Raw genomic sequence first — 24,318 nt, 5'->3', positions numbered from 1 at the left:
GCAACCACCGCGGTATGCCATTCATCAAAAACTACAGACCCAAGGGCCACATTCCTCCCCTAAAATATGTAACACTGGGCACAGGTGTACTAACACAGAACTGTGACTTTGGAATTATAATCCACCGATAACGACCTGTACCTCCTGAACAGAAATGTCATCAACAACCAACTGACAGCTCTGCCTGGTGTGTCCGGAGCATGCTGGACACTCATTCTTTAGAACATTCAGGAAGGGTGCTCACTCCTCAGCACAAAGCCAAAGGGAGGAGAAAGAACGTTTGCACGCACAGACTTCATTTTACCAAGTGTCACAAACAAGAGCAAAGAAAAATAAAAAATGCGAGGGGAAAAACTCCACTGGTGAGTAATCTTCATTTTAAAAATTACTAAAACAAAAATCTCTTGTATCTCAGATTCAACTATACCCACTGCTTCAAGTTCTTGTAAAAGGCAAAGTTCTCAGTGTGTTACATATATATTCAAAACCCTGCACAAACAATACAGAAAAACTGTAATACAAAAAAATTAAGGAAGAACTGTAAAAGTTGCACGGACAGATGTTTAAAATAAATGAATCAAATCTGTATTATCAATTTTAATAATACCAAGTTTTTGAAAAATGAGACGAATATGTATAGTGTGCCATGTATAACATACATAAGACATGTAGATTTTTAATCTGTTAGATTTGATTTTATTTATTAAAAAAAAACCTATAAAGAGACAAATCTCCTGTGCAGGAGCATTCGAGATAAGTTACACAGACAGACGCGCCCCGCCCCCCATAAGGGAGGCGGAGTCCACCCCTACCCCTTAAGTGGGGGCTGCGCATGGTGATTTCTTTCCAAGAGGACAGGCCACAAGGGAGCGGGGATGGTCCGGCAGAGTGGAGACTCGACCCAGCCCAGGTGAGCCACACGACCGATCAGCCACGATGACAATATGTACCTTTGCCATGATGTGGTAAGAATGGCACTGTATCTCTATGATCTTCCTTCCCCAACACCGTAAGTCTAAAACCCCAGTCATCACAGAATGATATCACAATGGGAAATTCTAAATACCCCTGACCAGTCCTCTTCAAAACTGTCAAAATAATAAAAAACAAGGAAGGGCAGAGAAAATGTCCTAGCCAAGAGGAGCCTAAGGAGACATAATTAACGTGGTATCGGACCCTTAAGAAAGAAGGACATTAGGGGAAAATTAAGGAAATCTTTATGGATTTCGTATCAATATTGGCTCAATAGTTGTGACAAATACACAAATGTTATATACAAATGTAATAACAGGAGAAAATGAAATGGGGGGAGGAAGAGGTATAAGAATCCTTAAAACCGTCTTCCAGTTCTTCTACAAATCTAGAACTGTTCTTAAAAAATGTCTACTTTAAAAATGAAAAGGGAATTCTCTGGTGGTTAGGACTTAGCACTTTCACTGCCACGGGCCTAGGTTTGGTCCCTGGTTGGGGAACTAGGATCCTACAAGTCTCGTGGTACAGCCAACATAAAAATTAAAAAAAAAAAAAAAAGACTGTGAAGAATAAATCTGATAAATATAAACGTGTTAATTTAACGGAAACATATTGATTCTATCATTCTTTGGTGTGTTTTGAAAATTTAAAAACCCAGAAAATCACAAATGAAACCTTTCTTTGCTATAGTAGCAGTATTATTTTAAAAAAAATTTTAAGAGGCAAGATCACTTCAAAACATCACATTAAAAGTAATTATAACCATGCTGGCCTCCTACATGGGAGGTAAAAACATTTTCACTAGCTAGAAAAATCAACTTTGTTATGGGTCTTGCAAATCTTGCTTGGCTGAATTACTGTTTCAGACGGAGAGCTACAGCCCAATCAGACCACAGGCAAGGCTCACAGTACAGTATACATGAGTGTGTTTCTAAAAGGATGTAAACAGCAAATCCTTTTGTACAACAAAAAGTACTCCTGGGAAATCAGATTCACTCTCCAAGTTATCTATTCTATAAATCTTGTAGATGGGGGTCAAATCTGATTCATATACAGAAAATTGGGTATTATGCACTTTCTCACCTTATTTTGAATCCTGGTATATCACAGACAAAATGGTGAAGAAAAAATACAGACCTTGGAGTCAGACATGGATGGGTTGTAAGTCAAAGTCTGCCACTAACATGTGTCATCTTGAATAATTTCCTGGGAGACAGAAAAGTGGCTCAGAATATTTTATTCCATGTGCAAAGCGGATATGGCATGTACCTCACAGGATTACTAAACATGAGAAGAATCAAGATTACGCTGCAAAGACACCTAGAACAGAGTCCAGTATAACCAGTGCCCCAGAAATGTCACTCCTTGCCTGCTCTTTTCTGACTATAGTTCAAAAAGGAAAACACAGTAACTGTTATCCTTGTTCATAAAAGGATCAAACTGCAATTTTATGTTACAGTCATTACATACTTCTGAAAATGCCAGAAGTATTACACGATAATCAACATAAAAACCCTAAATGTTTTAACTTTGTGACAGATGGACAGCAAATTACTGTCTACAGTAAATGCAACTCTTTCCAAAATATTGCAGAAACATTTTGGAGAAGTCGATCCTTGAAGTCATGCTTTGGACCCATTTACACAAAGAATGTTAAGTTTAGTACTTCCTAACTTTACGCACTAAACAAGGAAAGAAATGAAAGATAACTTCTGAAATGTGATGTATTCGGTCACCAATGGGCACTCATTACACACCCTAATTACGCTACACCATCAAGATGGAGAGACCTCCCAGTGCCTAGATGGCACAGCCACACCGCCTGCCCCTCCCAGAGCTGGTGAGAAAAGCAGACTCACAGCACCCCACCCCCAAGACCTCCCAGAGCAGAATGTGCACCTTAACAAGACCCCCAGGTGATCTGCAAATCATAAAGTTTAGGAAGCCCTGCCCAAAGGTATGTTCAAGTCTGAGATACGTTAACGGCTGGGCTTTAGAATCAAATTGCTCCTAAAATATCTGCACTGAAGGAAAAGCACCCAAGAGGAATACGAAGGGCAGAGTCAAATGTCTCCCAGAACAAACCCAACACACTCTAAAGAAAGACAACAAAACTCTTATTCAACAACATATCCACCATGTCTACTACATAATCAAAAATCACTAAACATTCCAAGAGGCAGGAAAATATGACCCATCACTGGGAATTATATATATTTTAAAAACGAACAAAAGACTGCAAACACAGAGATGACAAAGATGTTGGAATCAGCCTTCAAAAGGAGAGCACGAAAGAAACAGAGGAAAAAAAAAAAAAGAACTAAATGCAGAAGGGACAAACAGAAAACAAATGGCAAGATACTGACCTAAGTCTAACTGTGTAACTGCATCAACATTTCATGTAAATAAACTAAACCCTCCACTCAAAGACAAAGACTGTCAGAATAAATCAAAAACAAGTTCTGACTACATGTTCTTTATACAAGACACACTTCAAAGACATGGACAAAAGGGTAAAGACATCCTTTGCAGATATTAGTAAGAATGAGAGTAGCTGTGTTAATGAGACAAAGATAGAAATAAAGAGAAACATTGAGAATGATACAAAACTCATCAGGAGGACATAATAACCCAAAATGTTCTTAACTTAAATCAGTAAAGATGTAGCTGATTTGAACACAATCAACTTACTCCAATTGACATTTACAAGCTACACCCTACAACTGCATATTCTTTTCAAGCATATGCAGAATATTCATCAAGACAGACCATATGCTGGGCCATAGAACAAGCCTCACTCAGTTCACTTCAGTTCAGTTCAGTTGCTCAGTCGTGTCCGACTCTTTGCGACCCCAAGAATCACAGCACGCCAGGCCTCCCTGTCCATCACCAACTTCCGGAAATTACTCAAACTCATGTCCATCGAGTCGGTGATGCCATCCAGCCATCTCAGGAGATTTCAAAGGGCAAAAATTATATACAGCACGTTCTCTGACCACAGTGGAATTAGAAATCAGTAACAAAATAGTATCTGCAAAAATCTCAAATATTTGAAAATTAAGCAACACAACTTCTACATAAAAAATATGAGTCAAAGAAATCACAAGTACAATATTAACATATTTGAACTAAATGATAAAACTCTATCAAAATTTATCAAATGCAGCGTAGAACAAATTTAAGATGAAATTTATTGCTCAAATGTTAATATTGAAAGGTCTAAAATCAAGGATCTAAGCACCTACCCCAAGAAGTTAGAAAGAGCAAAAAAAAAAAAAAAATCCAAAGCAGAAGAAAGAAAATAAAGAGAATCAATGATATAGAAAATGAGAATGTTGACAAGTCAAAAGTTGGCTGTCTGAGAATATCAATCCAGTTGACAAATTCCTCTCCAGACTCATCAGAGGAAAATGAGAGAAACACAAAAGTATAAATATCAGATTGAAAGAGGGACATTATCTGGACATTATTACAGATTCTATAGCCATTAAAAGGAAATCAGGGGAATATTATGAATACTTCACTGCTAAGTAAGTTAAAGACCTGAGATTAAATGGATAAATTCCTTGAAAAAAAAAAAATTACCAAAATTAACACAAGAAGAAATGAAAAATCGAAATAATCTGTACCTATTAATTGAATCATAATTTGAAATCTTCTCACAAGGAAAACTCCAGACCCAGGTGGTCTCACTGGTGAATTGTATTAAATATTTAAAGAAACAATACTAACCTCTCATAGAAAAGTAAGGGAGAACAAAAGAGCATAGCCTTGATAGTAAAGCAAATCAGGAGATACTGCCAAGAAAATTACAGACCCATATCCCTCATGAATATAGAAGCATAAATACCAAGACAATATTTTAATAAATAAGATCCAGCAGTACATAAAATGGATAACACATCACAATCGAGGGAGGTTATCCCAGGAATGTAAGGTTGGTTCAAAATTCAGAAAGATGCACTTTACCACATTAACAGAATAAAGAAACCCCCCCTGATCCTCTCAACAGATGCAGGAAAATACTTGATGAAATTCAACAATCATCTATGATAAAAAGGCTCAGCAACATCCTGACGAAGGGGATCTTTAAAAGCCTACAACTAACACCATACTTAATGGAAGACTGTTTTCCTCCACAGATCAAGGATAAGACAGTGGGTGCAAGCTCTCAACACTTTGATTAAACACTGTACTGAAGGTCTCAGGCAGAGCAGTGAAGCCAAAAAGATAAAAAGCACACCAATTAGAAAGGAAGAAGTAAAACTGCCTCTATTTTACAAAGACAACATGACCTAGAAAATTCTAAGGCATCTATCACATAAGTAGAGCTAACAAGTGACTTAAGAAAAGTTACAGGATATAATGTTAATAAAGAAAAATCAATTCTATTTCTCTATATTAGCAACAAACAACCTAACCCTAACCCTAACCCTAATTTTCTTCTAGACAAAATCTAGACATCAAACAAATGAAAATGAGAAATTAAACAATTTGATTTTAATACTTACTAAAAAGCTAAAGAAATAAACAGACCAGGGCTTCCTTGGTGGCTCAGTGGTAAAGAATCCACCTGCCAATGCAGGAAATGAGAATTTGATCCCTGATCCAGGAAGATCCCACATGCTATGGAGCAACTCAGCCCACGTGCCGTAACTACCGAGCCCACAAGTCCGAGAGCCGTGCTCCACGACAGCAGAAGCGACTGCAGTGAGAAGCCCCCGCACTGCACCTGGAGAGCAGCCCCTCTTTGTCACAACGAGAGAAAGCATGTAGCAACAAAGACCCAGCGCAGCCATAAATAAATAAATAAGCTATATATATACACACACACATATAAAATAAACAGATCAATGGAACAGACTCGAAGAGGGGTGTCAGACTTTCTGTAAAAGTCATTAGTAAATAGTTTAGTCTTAGCAGGTAACCTGTGGTTTCCATCCCTCATTCTTTTCTTTAGTTGTTTGTTTTTTAACCAATCCTTTAGAAACATAAAAACCATTCTTAGGTTATGGGCCACATTTGGCCTATGGGCTACAAATTTGCTGACTCCTGGACTATAATCCAGAAACAGACCCCTCCTTATCCAGTCAATTCCATTCCTAGTTATTTATCCAAGAGAAATGAAAACTTATATGTCCACACAAAGACTTATACAAAAGTGTTCACAGAAGCTTTATTCTTAACAGCTCCAAACTAGAAACCACCACAATGTCCATGAATAGGAAACTAAATAAGCAATCATGGTATATTCACACAATGGAACACCAACAGTAAAAAGAACTATTGAATTCAGGCAACAACATGCATGAATCTCAAAAAAACTCTGAGTAAAAAAGAAGCCCCACCAAAAACAAGCCCCACACTACCAAATTCCATTTATATGAAGTTTGAGAACAGGTAAAACTCCTCCACGGTGAAGAAATGGGTGGTGAGGAATACCAAAGGGACTTTTTGGCTAATGATTCGCCCTGTATCGTGATAGGGGTATGGATAACATTGGCATGAGTCTTGACAAATCAAACTGTAACGCTTCAGATCTGTGCATTTCACTCTATGTAAATTATACTTTTAAAAATAATAAAAGTAAAACAATAAGTATTTTAAAAATTAATACATGTAGGTCTCTAACCCCCGATCCTAATTGTTGACCTCTAGTTAGAAAGTAATAGGGTTGATTGGTTTTTCTTACAAGTATGCTCTTCAAAGTAGTCACCCTAGAGACTTATCAAATCAAAGAACTCAATGTTGCTATTTTGCAAAACATTCAGTTTATGCTACAGAAAATAATCAGTTACAAAGTCAATTGAAAAAAAGAAAAGTAACTCCAACTCCGATTTTAAAAAGAGGTAATTATGGATAAAAGACTGCTAGGGAAAACATCAAAAAGTTAATACCAATTATGAAGTGGGTGATAGGATTATTGGCAGTGGTTTCTTCTCTAGACCTACAATTTTTGTTTAATCAATTATGTTTTTAATTAAAAAATAATTCTCTGAAAACAGCAGAAAAGCAGTCTCATCACTTCAAATGTTAATTATCTCAAATCCTTTAGGTAAGAAAGCATCTGGCCAGCTAGCTAACCCAGTCTTCTCTGAAAGTTTTCAGTAAACCCAGACACCAAGAACTATACATACCCCATTCTCATTTAATCAGCACATCAATTCTATGAGATAGATATTACTATCCTCTTTCAATCTACACAATTCTCAAAGGCAGATATTACTATTATGCTCATTTAAAAGACAAACAATTAACACGCAGAGTGATTACATGATTTTCCCATGGCTAACAATTAGTGATGCAGGGAGTCCAGATTCCAACCTCTGCTCTCAAGCACTCAGCTGCACTCCGTGTGGGGAGGCGGCCTGGACCACCGCTGAAGATGAAGATGAGACGACAGCGGGGACAGGAGCAGCAGCTGGCCAGGGCTCTCTGTGCAAAGCCATGACCCGCACATATACAATCTCATTAAAAATAAATTCATGCATAAGTATCATGGGAAGTTCAGCACATCCTGACTCACATATCCTCTGTGAAAGTCATGCTAAGATGACTGAACCAGTAGAAGACTGCTTAACATTTTTACCAAAACCTGTGTCTACAATAGCTCTATAATCATACCACAGCTCACTGGAGTATTTCTAAGCTTTCAGTTCTTTTGTTCTATAAAGTCACCAGCTACTTCCACTGTGATCTTTTTCAGAAAGGCCAAATTAGGATTTACTTAATAAAGAATATCCTTTTTTTTTTTTTTTTGGTGCTACTTCAAGGATTAGATGAGATGACATTACATGAAAAAGAGAAAAGCATCAGACAAACGTACAGGATTATTTCTCTTGCTACTAAATGTTAGAAATGTTCAATTATCATTCCAAAATAGAAAAGGCGGGTCACTCATCCCGATAACCAATTTGGCTCTACTCCTCCCGTCGTGACAACATGCTGCTAATCCATCCCTTCAGCACGACAGTTCTGGGAGTGCAGTCCCAGCAGCAACTAAAGTCACCTAGGAGCTGGCCGTACCCCAAACCTACTGAAGAAGGAACTCTGGGGAGCCCCAGCACGCTGGGTTACCAAGCCCGCAGTGACTGTGCTGGACGCCAAGTTTGAGAAACACTGCTTTATCCCATCTGACCAAAATGCTGGCTGACTGACCAGGGGGTCTAGATCTAAATCAAAACCTTCATCCCTATGGGACAGCTCTAGGGAAAGCCAGGCCCCTGTTTTCTAACTACTTTCTAAAAAAAGAATAATATTCCAAAAGCCTTATCAAAAACAAGTCCTAATCTAACCCTTTGTGAAGAGGGCTTACCATACAAACTATTTTGGTCCCTTATTTCTTATACACTACTTATAAGAAAGGACTGAAGGGATTTCTGAAGCTGCAAAAGCACTTACCAGCCTTGGAACTGGACAGACTCTAGACCCCTTGCCCAGATACTCCGCAATACTTTCCTCTTCCTATCAGTGTCTGCTTCCTCTGCCACCTCTCTGAGCACGGCAACAACACCTCCAGGCAAGAGAACTTGCGTACAGCTTCCAATCCCCACTTTAAATATATTTTTTGCTCTCCTCCTAAAAGACAAGTTTTGATTCTCTACAGAAAAGTAGAGCATGCTACCAAAAAGGTAACATATGAGGTTTCCTACGGTTGAAACGGAGGCACGCAGAATGGAGGTAGCGGAGGGGTGCTGATCAACTCCCCATGATCAGCCAGCACAGCCAGGAGAGGATTCCACAAAGCCTGGCTGATAGGGATAGTGAAAGTCACTCAGTCGTGTCCGACTCTCTGTGACCCCATGGACTATACAGTCCATGGATTTCTCCAGGCCAGAATACTGGAGTGGGTAGCCTTTCCCTTCTCCAGGGGATCTGCCCAACCCAGGGATCGAACCCAGATCTCCTGCATTGCAGGTGGATTCTTCACCAGCTGAGCCACAAGGGAAGCCGTCCATGATGTTTGTGATTATTTCCACTTTCTCATTCCTAATTTTGTGCGACTCTTAAAGAAAACATTTAAAATAGAAAACACAAGCCATTTCAACAACATGCCAATAATGTTAACAAAGAATGATATGATTTAAATGAAATAATTTCTCCTCTCCATTCTGTGTGCTTCTATTTCTAATCTGTAAAATGGGAGTAGTACCCACTTTTTATTTTTAATGAAGAGTAGAAGTTAAATGCTTTGAGTGTTTCCTCAGAATAAAAACAAACTTAAATTTTTCTAAAACAAAAAGATATTGATTCAAGACCAAGAGTCTAATGGAGTACTGTCAAAGATCTTAAGTCACCCTCTAGGGAGAAAAACTTCAGACCCATACAGCTTTTGTATAGATGAAGCTTCTCAGTTCTTCAAGGAACAGATCACTTAAATTCCAAACTGTTTCAGAGAACAGATATGAACATCTTCCAAACTCTTTCTGACCAATTTAACACAACTCTGATCAGAAAACCTGACAAAACAGACAAAAACGAATTAGGGATCAATCTCACTATTAGTGAGAAGCAAAAATTCTAAATGAATGCTAGTCAATAAAATCCAGCAAAATATTAACTTAATTTCACAATTACAGAGATGGTTCAACTAGACAGTAGGAAATCTGAGGTAATTTGCCACATAAATAAAACAAAGGAGAAAAAAATCACAGGGTAATTATAGATGTCAAAAGGGACTCTGATAAAATCCAACATCCAACAAATGAGGAATAGATTATGACCCAATTTAAAAAGACTGAAAACCAAAGCTCACGTTATACTTAATAATAAAACACTACATACATCTCTATTTAAATCAGAGACAAGACAGGGATGCCCAAGAGCATAAACACTGGTAGAAATACTGCCAAGGAGAAGACAAAAGTACCAATAATGCAAAAGATAACTGTCTACTAGGAAAAACCTAAGAGAACCACCTGAAAAAGTATTGGAACAAGAGAATTCCATCAAGTGGCCAGATTACTGAAGTGACATATATATGTTAACATCTTTCCTATATTAAAACAACAGTCAATTAGGTAATGAAATAGAACTCATGTCCAAAAGCAAGGATAAACCCATGAATACATCCAGAAACTAACTTAGGAAAAAAAAAAAAAAGGTGTATTACTTTTATAAAGAAAACTATAGTATGCTTCTGAGCAACGTAAGACTCTCATAAAAAGACATAAAAGACAAAGCTTGCATGAACAGGATAAGACAACTCAGAAAAAAGATAGACTAGTAACACTAAATAAATGCACTGGTCTAACTAATTTGGAAAAATGTACACAAAGCTTGATTTCTATTAATAGAGAAACTCAAGCCAAAATGAATTCTGGGTTAAAGATTCAAGGTATAAAGGGAAAAAGTATATAATACTCCATTTTGGAATAGAAAAGCATTTCCAAGCATGACATAAAACCCAAAAGACGTAAAGGGAAAAAACGGATAAATTTGTTTCTATAAAAACTGAAAACATCCATTTGGTAAAAACTCAGAACTATGTGGCCATTCTGGCAAGTAAAAAAGGGGGAAACACTTTCCCTCATTAAAAGACTTTAGCTTTTTAAAAAAATTATAATACTTTCAGGAAAAAAAAATGAGCGACTTAATATTTTTAGGGCTTCTCTGATAGCTCAGTTGGTAAACAATCCACCTGCAATGCAGGAGACCCTGGTTTGATTCCTGGGCCGGGAAGATTCACTGGAGAATGGATACGCTTCCCACTCCAGTATTCGTGGGCTTCCCTGGTGGCTCAGCTGGTAAAGAATCCACTTGCAATGCAGGAGACCTGGGTTTGATCCCTGGGTTGGGAAGATCCTCTGGAGAAGGAGGGAAAGGCTACCCACTCCAGTATTCTGGCCTAGAGAATTCCACGGACTGTATAGGCCATGCGGTCACAAAGAGTTGAACACAACTGAGCAACTTTCACACACACTAATGATTTTGCTTCTCTCATCTCACTTTATATGCTTTTTTTTTTTTTTTTACCATTTAACTTGTTTTAATGTTTCTTCACAAATGGTGAAAAATACTAAAGTACAGACAAGGAATAATCATAATGTTGTGGCCAACATTATAAATATGGAATTATAAATTTAAAACATTTTCTGGTTTAAAAAATAAATCTGGTAGTCAATGCAGCTCTACGGGTCTCTGTGTCTAGTAGGGCCGGTCTCTGCGCTCCTGACGGCGCTCGCCTTTATCCATCTTTCCAGGTCCTCCTCGCCCGCCTCGCCGTCCTCCCATCTGTTCCATCAGTGGTCCAGGGGGCCCCCCAGGGCCACCTCGTCTTCCACCACCAAAGCCACCACGGTCCATGCCCCGGCCGCCGTGGAAGCCACCTCTGTCTCCACCACAGCCGCCTCTGAACATTCCACCGGGACCACCGCGGTCCATGAGGCCCCCTCTTCCTCCCCGCATGCCTCCAGGGCCACCTCTGCCGTGGTCACCGCCCGGGGGTGGGAAAGGTGGTAGGAGGAAGCCTTCAGGCTTCGGGGCCTTACACTGGTTGCACTCTGTTCTCCAGGCGAAGTTCTGGCTTCCACAGCCCGGGTTGGGGCACTGCCAGTCTCCAGCTCGGTGCTGGACATTTCCTCCTCCAGACGGGTTCCCCCGGGAACCACGGGGCCCTCTTGGTGGGAAGCCTCCTCTGTCTCCTCCGCGGCCTCCCATGCGCCCCATGGGTCCTCCAGGACCTCCTGGGCCCCCTGGACCTCCTCGGAGCGGCGGCGGCATCCCCCTGCTCTCGCGCGGCGGCATGCCTCCTCGCATGCTGTTCATGGGCGGCTTCTTCCGAGCGAGAGAGACTTTAAGTTTGCTCCCTTGGAAGTCTTTCCCGTCAAACCATTCAACAGCAGTTTTGGCGGTTGGAGGGTCTTCATAAGACACTGTAGCATCGCCTTTGGGCTTTCCCGTTTCCTTGTCCAAGTAAATATGGATCATGGGTTGTCCAGTCCTCTTGTTCATCTTAACAACTCCACACTGCTTAAAGAAGTCTACCAGATCATCGAGAGTCACACTATCATTGAGTCCTTGCACGTAAATTGCACTGTTGTCAAGAGTCTTCGTCTGGATCTACAGGTGGGCCTAAATCAAGATCTGGTCCTTCATCCATGGGTCCACCAGGCTTATTGAAGCCACCTCGCTCTCCAGCGCTGCCCATTCCACCGCGTCCTCCTCCCCGCCCACCTCTGCTCATGCCTCCACGATCAAATCCCCCTCTTCCCCTGCCCCGGTTATCAGGGCCACTCATGCTCCGGTTCTCTCCTGGTCCGGAAAATCCTCCAGACTCCTGCCCATAAACACCCATGCTACTGGGGTGGTCCTGTCGGAATGAACTCTGCTGCCCGTAGCTGCTGCTCTGCTGGCTGTACTGACTTGGAGCCTGGCTGTAGGACCCGGTCTGGCAGGGTAACTGGTGGGCGGCTGCTGCCCATAGCTGCTTTGCTGGCCGTAGCCACTCTGCTGCCCGTAGCTGCTCGGCTGGCCATAGGTGTTCTGCTGGGAGTAACTGCTCTGATCGTAACTAGTCGGCTGTGTAGAGGAATAGCTGGTAGGAGGGTAGGACGGTGGTGCCGAGACTGGCTGCATGGGGTAGCTCCCAGGTACCTGGGGATAACTGTAGTTACTCTGTCCATATCCTAGGCTGGGCTGGTTGTAACCCCCTGTGCTAGATTGAGGTTGACTAGTCTCAGCAGGTTTGTTACCATCCTGCGGTCTCGCAGGCGCAGTGGCTGCCGGCTGCTGTCCGTAAGCTGGGTAAGCAGGCTGAGTGCCATACGCAGACTGAGCTGCGTAGGAGGCCTGGGTGGTAGTGACCGTAGCAGTGGTGGTATCGTAAGCACCAGTGCCATACCCCTGGACAGGCTGACTGTATGCCTGGGGGGCAGCTGGGGTAGAATATCCAGTGGGAGGCTGTCCATAAGAAGTTGCATAGGCGGTCTGCCCATAGGTTGCAGTGGTCTGAGCCTGGGTATAGCTGACATCAGTGGGCTGTCCATAGGTTCCATAACTTTGCTGCCCATATGCCTGGGTAGTCTGTGCATATCCTTGAGTGGGCTGGGCAGTGTAAGCACTGTAGCCCTGCTGGGCTGCAGCTTGGCTGTATGTACTATAATCCGTGGACGCCATTTTCTCTCCTTCCTTCTCGTTCTCACTTTATATGCTTTTTGCTTCTAATTTTTTGTCTTTAGACTTCAGCTTTTAATACGCAAAAATATTGAGTACAAACCAACAAGTAAAAATGGGAAACAAGACAACAGGAAAACTGACAGAGAATTTGAGCAACAGCAAAATAGAAAAGCCCATGAATTTATGACAAAACATTGTGCCTAAGAGAACAGCAAATCAGTTAAAAAAAAAAAAAAATGCTATCAGTGTTGGTGAGAATTTGAGGCACAGGGACTCATCTGCTGTTGGTTAGGGTGTAATCTGCATGTTTTTGGAGAGGATCTGTGCTTAAATGTATATGCTTATTAAAAATGTCAATATCCTTTAATCCAGAAATTTCACCCCCAAATCTCTCCAGCAGATACGTCCAGCTATACAAATATATGTACACAAATCAAAAACCAAACATATAGCATCAAAACATACAGCTATTGGGGCATTAGTCATACAAATTAAGACACAGCCAAATCAGGGACTACTCCCACGCCATACCTAGTGAGGAGGACTGAGAGCTCTGTCTAACAGGCAACAGCGTCCAACTGACACTGCTGAGGGGTGGACACGACGTGTGCACACACATACACGCGATGGGGTGTGGGGGAGGGGAGAGGTTATACTATACTGTGTTTAGAAGCAGTACACACACACACACACAACCTCTCTGTGCCTGGATACACACAGACCATCTCTGGCAGGACAGATAAGAAATAGTAGCTGCCTTCGGTGAGAGAATTTGGGAGAACCAAAGGTCAAAAATTAAGGGAGACTAACTTTTCAGTTCTTATCCTTAATGCTGATTTTTTTAAAAAAAATTTGACTCAGTTGTTAAACCACATGCATGATTACTTTCTAAAGACAAAACCATTAACAAAGCCTCTGACCCAGTAACTTCACTTTTCAGAATTTACCTCACAATGCACGTGGATATGCCTACATGAGGACAGTCACTGCAGCACTGCCTGTACTAATGGAATGTCAGAAAGAATCCAAATGTTCCTCATCAGGGTACATGAACTATTATGGTGCATCACAAAATACACTACCTTGCTATCAGTAGGAAAACGAAAAATCTGTGCCCAGTGGCATGGAAAGGCATTTCGTGGTCTATTGTTACCTAAAACGGCAAGGTGCTCAGCTCATGTAGTCTGGTTCTGTTTTGTATATTAAAAAAGGACCTGTGTTAACATATCTGTACAGAAGCAGTTAGCTGTAAGCGGAGAGGGGCTGCTCTTTTTTTACTATTTACATTATTTTATAGGAAATCTGCATATCCTTTGTACCAATAATTTTTTTAAACAAAATTACCTTTTTTAAAAGTTTCTTTTTCCCTCTGTGCATTTAAAATCTTATTCAGTTTAAAATGAACTTGTCTCACTCCTACTATTTGTCCACCACTGTTAGTTCTTTTGTCCCAACCAAAGGCCACGATAACTTTCAAAAATGCCACCTCCCACCCCTTCTTCGCCATTGGCCTCTTTGGGACAGGAGATGGCTATGCCACAGCAGTCACGTGGCTTACCATCCTCACACCGAACACTCGCTGCTGTCTACAGACAGATCACGCTGCATAAAAGAATGAAAACGCTGGGCAGACAGAGGAACATGGGGTGAGGGAGACATGATCAGCAATGCCCAGACTGCAGGAAACTCCCAGAACAAAGAACAAGCAAAACCACCAGATCTGTCAACAAATAAACTGTAAGAATTCTAGAGATTAACAGTTTCTTAAGAGCCACAGCAACTGAATAAAAGATAGGTTATTCAATTTAGGGGGAGAGGAGTCTGTAATAACAAATCACGACACATGCAACCCCTGGAAAACTGAGTATCTAGTGGACACTGATGACACAAGGAAATCACTTATGTGCGTGTGACAGTGTACTCTGCCCAGGTGTGCCAAGTCCAACATTCAGGAATACGTAAACACACACACACAATCAATGGCTCTCCAAATGTGGTCAAGGGACTCAGTTCCTTTCAAGGGTCGAAACTATTTTCATAAAACACTAAGACAATTATTTGCCTTTTTTGCTCTCACAAGAGGCTCTGTGACATGTGACATCACTACAATGGCTAATGAACATTTGTGTTTTAAAATTCTCTTTTAGTATCTAATGTGGCAAATATGGACAGATAATCCACATTTTAAAGAAAACTCCTCAGTGATTTCTGAGATCACTCAGGAGCCCTGTTTATTTTTGTGTGTGACTGAAATTCTCCAGAACACCTTTTCGTAACTGAGCATGTGGAACAGTGACCAGTGAATCAGGAAGGAACAAACATCAATCTACCCACAAAGCCTAAACCAAAGAAACCTCTTCTCAATTCAACTCCAAAACGCGCATGCACACACAGACCCCTCTTCAAACACCAGGGACAACAAAAATTTGAGTTCACATTTCCCCTTAATAACACTTCAAAAGAGATAAATGAAATTTGAATGTTTAGAATTACTTCACTTTTACTTTCTCAGTTGAAAAAAATCCTCTTCTTAGCTAAGCCAGTCACAGGGCTCACAGGTGTCCCCTAGTGCCGGCATCAACCTCGTGGGGAAACTGCTCTACGCTGACCTCTCCCTTCCCCTTATCTGGGACTCATCAAATTCAAACAGTTCTGCTGTTCTGGAATCTGCTGCACCAAACACTGCCTAAAACAGGGGCACTGGGGGCAGCAGCTGAGCATCTTCTCGGCGTATCCCAGTGGTCGGCGCCTAGCGGGTCAGCCCGTGCTCTGTCCCTTGAAAGCCAAAGTGTCAGTTGCTCAGCCGGGTCTGACTCTTTGCGACCCCATGGACTACAGCCCACCAGGCTCCTTTGTCCATGGGATTCTCCAGGCAAGAATCCTGGAGTGGGCTGCCATTTCCTCCTCCAGGGGGCCTTCCCTACCCAGGGACTGGGCCCAGGTCTCCTGAACCGCAGCGGATTCTCTACCGCCTGAGCCACTACGGCAGCTCGCATCCTGCCCCGTGTCCGCTCTCACTCTTCCGGAGGCCCCTCTCCACCCTGGCATCTGCCTTCCCTGCTCTCCACACGCAGTTCCTACACTGCACACCAGCTGCGGGGCCCTTCTCGGGGCAGAGCTCCACGCTGCACCGCCATGACACCCCAAGTCAGCAGCTCCGAGCACCTCCCGGCTCCAGGCGGCACGCACGCCGCTGCTCTGGGACCCCGTCTGGAGCACCACTGCTGAGTCTCCTCTGGGACCCGAGGCCCCACACTGCCCCTGGCTCTGCCATGCCACCCCTTCCTGTGAAGCACGGCAGGAGCTAACCAGCTTGGAACCCAGCTTCCTCGCTGGTAAAACGGAGGCGGTGGCAAAAGACATTAGGCCAGCTGGCTGTAACACAGGAAGGGCATGAAGAGGACGACCCTGGCTGGTGGCGGGAGGTGACGGCAGAGCGCCTCTGCCGGGCTCACTAACGCCACGGACGGCCGACTCCCCGCCAAGTTGCCTCTCAATCACGTGGTCCTATCTCCACACGTTCATCTCAGAGGCTGAAAACTAGCCCTCAGCCCCCACCCCACCACTGTGTTCTCAACTGTCTGCCATCTGACGTGTAGGCTAGCCTACCGCTGGCTTCTTCACCAGTTCCCACCTTAAAGACACGGCAGGGATCCGTATGCTGGGAAGAAGGACATGGAACACCAAATCCATCCCTTTCGAGAAGGAGGGGCAGGAGGAACACCTAGAGGAGGACAGGAACGCGCCCCTGGTTAGCAGGATGCCTGCAAATTACTGACGCTCGCTTACCTTGCTCATGCCTCCAGCCTGCGCGGTGTTCAGCCCTGCATGACTGGCCATTTGCGGTGAAACTTGGGTCAACGTCTCAGCCAGCACACTGCTCGTGGCCCCCTGCATGGCCGGAGTAGGGTATGGCATCCCAGCTCCCCTTCCTCGGCCAGCAGCCCCGAGAGATCCATTCATGACCTGCGTCTGTCCTTGCTGGGCCTGGTTCATTAAACTGTGGCCAGAGTTACTATTGAGGAGGCCTGGGTGGGTCTGGTTAAAGTTTGCATTCATGCAGATCCCAGGTCCCGTCTGCGACGTGGCAGGGCTGCTGGTTACCAGCCCCACTTGCTTTTGTGCTTGCGGATTCAGTGCTTGGGAAGCAGGAGGAGTGGGCCCGGAGGTGCTGGCTGCCTGCTTGGGCAGGCTGGGGGCGGAAGAATCTCCCTGGTTCAGAGGGCTCTTGCCCATGGCACCCAGACTGGCCATGTTGGCACTGCTGGGCTGCCCCTGGGCCTGGCCGCCGAGGCCTTGCTGCGCGGGGCTGCTGGCACTCACATTGCCTATTCCCGGGTTGATGCTGGAGCTGCTGCCTCCTCGCAGGAGCTCGGACAGTTGTTTATGTTTGGAAGCAGCATCTGGAACGAGGTTCCCACTGTTTAAAAGGCTTAATTCTCCTCCATTGGGGATCAGCTCATCAGGAAGATCATTTTCCAAGTCAAACAATGATCCAAAATCTAGAAATGAAACAGAAACAGAAATGAGAAACTAAGCAACCATAATCGCTCTCCAACCGTCACATGTTACTACAAACGTAACCTAAAGGGGCATTTAACACGGAACACTCGCATGTCTTACGAATAATGTCAAAATGATCTGAAAGTTCATTTGGGAAAATAAAACAAAAGTATTTTTCAAATTCTGAAGAAGGGGAAGTTAAAGAGAGAGGAGAGGAAGGCTATCTAAAATGACAGACTCTATCCTATAGTCTAAAACAATAAAGAGTGTGGGGTAAGGCAAATACAAATTAAAGGAATACAATGGAAATTTAACAAGTTCGCTGAATTATGATGTTAAAATGCTTCAAGAATGTATGTGTGTAAAACAGTAACTAGGCATCAGGTTAGACCAACAGCAATCTGAGAAAATTAAAGCCCAGCCTTGAGTGAATATATATATATATATATATACATATACATATACATATATATATATATAAAAGAAGTAAATTATTTTAAAAAAAAAACTAGCCTTAACAGAAACTGAGATTCCTCAAACTACTAAAGCTACAGGAAATAGACATACACAGAAATTAAAAATAATTAAAAGAAAATAGGAGCTTAAAAACTATACAGAAAGGGTTAAAGTCAATCTTATAGAAAGACAGAAAGCACACCTCCCAAGAATAAATATCAACAGATATACAAGCACGTAAGTATCACAAAGGAAGATAAAACAGTAAACAAAAGAGACCATCCTTCCTAGTCATCAAACATGAAAATTATAGCAACTCCTTTTTTCCAGTCTCTCTCAAAGTAACACTTCTCTTATGTGGCCTATATGTGTCATCCCTAGTCCTTCACTGACCACGCACTGTTCAAATAACAACCTGGCCATGCGTGCAAGTGCAGAGGACAAGACGTGCAGAAATACAGTCACCATGGAATTATTTGTAACATCAAAATAAATGCAGACTATACTCAGAAGCAGTTTAACCTACTGGTTATCACAGCTCAAGACCCAGACTGCCAGTGTCTGGATGCCAGCTCTGCCTCCTGCTCCCCACTTACCAGCTGTGTGACCTTGGTTAAGTCACATAGGCTTTCTGTGCCTCAGTTTCCTCATCTAGAAATTGGAAGTGATAAAGGCTACTACACCTCAGAGGGCTGCTGTGAGGACTAAATGAATTAATACATGGAAATCACTTAAACAGTGCCTGTGGGTGCTAAGGGTTCACAAAGTGTTGGCTATTTGTGTGTGCTTCCTAAGTCGCTTCAGTCGTGTCTGACTCTGTGACCCCGTGGACTGTAGCCCGCCAGGCTCCTCTGTCCATGGGATTCTCCAGGCAAGAACACTGGAGTGGGCTGCCGTGCCCTCCTCCAGGGGACCTTCCCGACCCAGGGATCCAACTCCTGGCTCCTGTGGCTCCTGCACCACAGGCACATTCTTTACTGCTGAGCCACCGGGGAAGCCCTCAGCTATTATCATTACTACCATTCAATAACAGAGGCTTAATAAGCTGCTGTACAATAGAAACTAGAGAACATTATACATCCATTAACATATGAAGACTGTACAAATATAGGAAAATGTTTTGTGTTATATAAAAACATGCAAATGAAACTGTATGCAGAATGGCACACAGAGTAAGATTAGAACTAAAGTGCGTGCATGTGGGCAGCAGCTGAAAAGTAACCTGCCAAAAATAGGTGCAAGGGTAAAATGGGGGGTGATGTGTGCAAGCGACTTCTTATAAAATTTAACAAGCCACTCCCCCTGCCACCAGCCACTTTTAGAAAATCGAAAACCTTTTTCTCCAAGGTGCAGACTCTTCTGACTATCTTCCCCAACCAGCTCCTCAGCTGGCTGCCTGGGACGCTCCTTTCAGGAAGGGCAGGGACTTCCAGTCCAAGGCGCAAAACCACCAGACCACCTTCCCCGCGGCAAGTGACACAGTCCCAGCTACGGAAACCGAAGGCAAGAGGGCCAAAGCATTCTGGAGATGGTTCTCCTTCCCAGTGCTAAGGGATGCTCAGAAGATGACCTCCCACTCTTCACTAGATTTCCTCCCGGAACTGCAGAAACACTCTTCAGCCAGGAAAGAAGACAGGGCTCGCGTGCTAAGGATGGCTGCAGGGCAAACACAAGCACCCAGGTCCACGAAGCCATCTCTAGGCTAACACAGCCGATCCTGGAACCACTCCCCACCCCTCAACATCTTCAGACTTCCTGTAACGAGAGAAAATGCACTCCTATCACTGAAGCCATTCCAGCTGCAGCCTACGGTAACTTGCAGCTGAAGGCATCTTGGTATCTTCCTCATGTCTACCGATGAAGTTCAAACTCCTTCACTCTCCTCTGCACCTGCCGGGGCACCCAACCTCCCAGCCACAATACCACAAGCCAGCCTCTGCATCAGCATGCTTTCTCCTCTGCAGGTACTTTCTCGGTCTAGAAAACCTCACGTCCAGCCCTCCTTCACATTAAACAGTGACTACGGAGACGACTCCTGCAAAACCAAGCAGTCCCTTTTCAACCTCCTGAGTTCACTACACATACAGGCCTCATAAGCCACCTTGAACACATAGTTAGTTCATCCTGCCTGACTGTGAGGGACTAGACACTCCTTGCACACACACTCTGCTTTGCAGGACCTCTGAGGGCAGCTGCAGATGGCATGAGCCTCACCTTTCCTCCCGAGTACTTCACTGTGTGCGCCCTAAGAACACCCTTCACACAAGCACACGACAGTTGACAAATTCAGGAAACTTAACACTGATATGGTACTTAATACTGATTGCCCTCACTCAAACCTGGCCAATTGTTCCCAAAATGTCCTTTATCATGTTTCTTTTTCCTGTTGCAAAACCCATTTCAGATAAAGAAGAAAAAAAACACTGTAAAACAAAAACAAAAAAACATTACAAGACCCCAACGCGTTTAGGTGTCATGTCTCTGTCTCCTCCTTGACTCCAGAAAGGGCCTCCAGGCTTCGTCTTTCGTAACTCTGAGATTTGTGAAGAGGGTAGGTCAGTTGTTCTGTAGAATGCCCCAAGTGGGGGTTGCTTCCTCAGGCTCAAGGACACTTAATCATGAAGCGACAACAGGACTCCTGGATACAGAAGACCGCAAAGAGAACCACTGACAGGGCTTCCCGCAGGCGACCACCAAGCTCCTGTGTTTCCACGTGGCTTTGGGGTTCCATTCCACAACTTCTATGCCATTGTGTCATCCTTAAGCTGGAGATTCACTAAGGTCTCCAGACACAAAGACCACATGAAATAAAGTAAAAATAAATGAGAACAACCCTCTAACATAACTAACATTTGTATTTGTTGCCTCCCATATGTACACACATTTTTACTGACCGCTCTTTCAGAAAAATCAAGTGTGTGTGTATGTTTAATGCAATGCTTCTTAATCTATGAACATGAAAATGAAACTCATTTAAACAAAGACAATGGAAGCCACTTATGACAGACACCAGATTCCCTTATCTGCCAGGAGGGGATGCAGTGTCAAGCACTAGAGACCAGAAGGAGGAAGCGAGCTACAAATACTGTACATTCGAAGTTTGGAATAGCCTGTGGATGCGCCTGACTGACTCTTCCAAGAGTCCCAAAGCACTTTTCCAGGAGAGAGCGGGCAGGCCAGGACAATGGCAGGTAAATTCAGAAGAACAGATAACCACAGCAAGGTCAACAACAGGGTCCCCAGTCCAGCGTGGGAAGTGGGAGTCAGAAATGGGAATGCAGAAAGAACACTTGCAGGCAGAGCACGGGAGTGCAAACCCTGGCTGAGGCAATCAGCCCCGCGTCCCTGGGCAAACAGCTTAATCTCTGCGTCTTAATTCCCTCAACTGTGAGACAGGGACAATGGTATCCCGGGGCTACGCGCTGAGAGCAGGAAAGGGGCGCTCTGCCACTGACACCAGTTATCTAAAGGCCATCCTGCACAGAAATTTTCTTACCTTTAACAGCTCACCCACGTGCTGCCTCTCTCAAACTGACGCATTTTCTTTTACGGTTTTATCTTGCCCTAGTCCCAGTGCAGCTGCACCTTCTATGTCTGCGCCTCGTTTCTGGTTTTGGTTTTTACTGGTCTGCCACACTGTGTCCACGGTGACCACTCTTTCTCACCCTGTTTCAGCACAAGCACGTCTCACAGCTGTCTGGGTGCAGGAAGGGTTGACTAACCCTGCTGCGTCCTCACCTACCCAGTCCAAACATGTGTGAACACACTAAGAGCCACATACATGATGTACAGTCTCTGTAACAGACAGAAGGGGGTGTGCAGCGCTTGTGGAAGGCATATCCACACTCACACCATCACACTTTCCTCACCATTACTCTCCCTGTTCTCTAGTTCAAAACAAACCATGACACAGGAGAACGAAGCAGGAGAGCCGGGCTGTTGCAACACAACACAGCTGTGCTTTCCACACACCCAGTGTCCCCACATACAGGCTGGGCAAACACCAGTCTGAGTCATCGCAAGTTCCGAAAATTCAAGATTGAGCACCAACACTTCCAATCCCAGGAAGTTCCTGTCTCTCCACCACATCAGCAGGGGATGGGCCCAGGAGAGGGCAAAGCTGAGGCTGCAAGGGATTCAGGGTCACCCTCAGCAGATGAGCCCCGTCACACAGCCACAGCCGGGAACAGGAATTCTCACCCCCTCGGGACTTTTCAGCTGCACCAAGGAATTCAAGATAGAACATACACACGTTGGGGAGTCACCTCCAACTGGAGGAGGTGCCTCCTGCCTCGGTCAGCTCCCCGAGGAGTCACAAATGACTCTTCATTTGGGGCTGGAAGGCACTGGGAGAAGGAGGGGTGCGGGGCTGAACCTCTTCCCTCTCCGTCTCCGCCAGGTCCAGACTCCCCTGTGCCTCTTGTGCCTCTGAGCTAAGCTGACCCGGGGAAAGCAGCTGTGGGCGCTCAGGCTCCACCACGCCCCGCGAGGCTGCGGCGCCGGTGGCAGCAGCTCAGGAAGGAGAAAGCTGAGCACACCCTCCGCCTCGGAGCAGGACGGCTTCACCACGCAGGACCACGAGGGCCCTCTCCCCTCTGGGCCACAGAGACCTCAGTCCAGGGACGGCCACGCCAAACACTGACCGCCCCCCCATGCTGCAAGACCCATTCCGATGCATTGCAACCAGAAGGCAGCATTTCACCTTAAGGAATGAACTACTCTGATAGAGACACTGGAAAAGGCTTTTCATTTTACAAATCAAATACCTGGCAGGTGACTGACCCAATCTTTCCAGCCAGTAACATCTGAAAAGTTTTGTTTGAAAGGAGTTGTTTCAAATGCATCAGCTAATTAAACAAACCATCTAGAAGATACTTCTTCCCTCAGGTTTTCTGAATTCTCCTCTTTCTGTCAATATATCTTATTTTCTTTGCATTGCATTTAGAGCCCCAGATCCTCCACGCTGGCAGAACTGATTTTTCTCTCAAAACGTGTACAAACCAGTTTATTACACTCTGTACTGGCTAGAAGTATGAACTCGTCCACAGTCTACAGACATAATGGGTGAATCTTAAAATTGTACTATCAACTTCTTGTTACAACTCATGAGGCTGTAAACGCCACAAACACAGGGATGAGGTCAGTGCCCAGTGCCCACCACCCCATGCTTAGCACAGAGGAGCCCTGGACAGCTAACTGCAAGCCAAATGAGAACACAGGCGGGAGAAGAGTGCCTAAGCTACAGGCGATACACAATATCAATGTTAACAAGTTACTTTGTCTAGGCCAAGAGGGCAAGCAGTAATTTTAACATTTATTACTGTTTTCCTAAAACAGAAACAAGGAGAACAAAATTTAACAATGAATTTTCTTGAAATGTTACATTATTTTGCTCATCCTCCTCTTCACACCTTCTTCCTGCTGCCTCTCTATCTTCCAGAAAACCAGCCAAGTCTATTTCCCTCTCTGGCTACATCTTGGCATCAATGACCCTCTACTGGTAATGCAAAGATTAAAAAGCATAATGGAGAAGGAGAGATGGCGGTATTGGAAATAAACTACCCAAGAGTTTACACGCTGCTTTGTGTAAGTGTTTCTCTACTTCTGAGCATGAAACTCCCCTCCCAAGGAAGGGTATATTCTCTTCCCCCCTTACCCCTATTTCTCGCTGCAGCCCTTTTGCCCCATGAAAAAGGTCTGCTTTCTTTAAAATCCTTTCAGAATTCTCTAGATTCTCTTCGGCATTATTAAATGCATCTCTTAAATCTTTCAAAAGCTGAGCATCTTTATTCATCAACCTTGGAAATTTTTACAAAGAGAATTTTAATTCCTGAGTCAAAACTGGATTAAAATAAATAAAGAAAAACCACCTTGATCCAAAAAGGGCAATGCTTCCTGAAAAAGCTCACATCTAAAGACGAGGAATCCACAGAGTGTTAGACATTTTCACAGGGTTTTCAGTCTTAGGTGATCTGGAGACCATTCCAGGCCTCGTCAGTGCATTTATGAACATACTGCTAATCAGACACCAACAACAGAGGGAGCAGAGTCTGGGGTGGTGAGGAAAGTACCCAGCCAGTCTCACTCAGGTCCATCTCCGTCACCTACTCCTGCCTTCCCCATGTGTGTTCCTTAGCTCTAACCTGGAAAGGAAAATTGTACCTGCCTCTAGGATCACTGAAGAAGGAATTAAGTCATACACTGTGTACACAGCACTTAGCCTGGCATGCAGTGAGGGCTCAGTAAATATTAGTCATTAGTATTACTGTC

The 24,318-nt window shown here is 43.9% G+C and overlaps 2 protein-coding genes across 2 annotated transcripts in view; both read right to left on the bottom strand.

The window, feature by feature from the left end:
* The window catches only part of LOC122432734 (CREB binding protein), a 118,663-nt gene that overhangs the window by 76,193 nt on the left and 18,152 nt on the right, over positions 1–24,318 (bottom strand). The window contains exon 2 of the mRNA XM_043454782.1: positions 16,879–17,591. Within this exon, the coding sequence (XP_043310717.1) occupies positions 16,879–17,591 (713 nt within the window). The remainder of the gene's footprint in view (positions 1–16,878; positions 17,592–24,318) is intronic.
* On the bottom strand, positions 10,930–13,302 carry LOC122432738 (RNA-binding protein EWS-like). Its single transcript, XM_043454793.1, is given in 3 exon segments — positions 10,930–12,015; positions 12,017–12,366; positions 12,369–13,302. Coding segments are annotated over 3 exon segments (1,968 nt in total). The 5' UTR covers positions 13,090–13,302; the 3' UTR covers positions 10,930–11,118.

This window comes from Cervus canadensis, chromosome 32, assembly GCF_019320065.1.
Source record: "Cervus canadensis isolate Bull #8, Minnesota chromosome 32, ASM1932006v1, whole genome shotgun sequence".
Classification (NCBI taxonomy): domain Eukaryota; kingdom Metazoa; phylum Chordata; class Mammalia; order Artiodactyla; family Cervidae; genus Cervus; species Cervus canadensis.
This window is presented reverse-complemented; position numbering and strand designations above follow the sequence as displayed.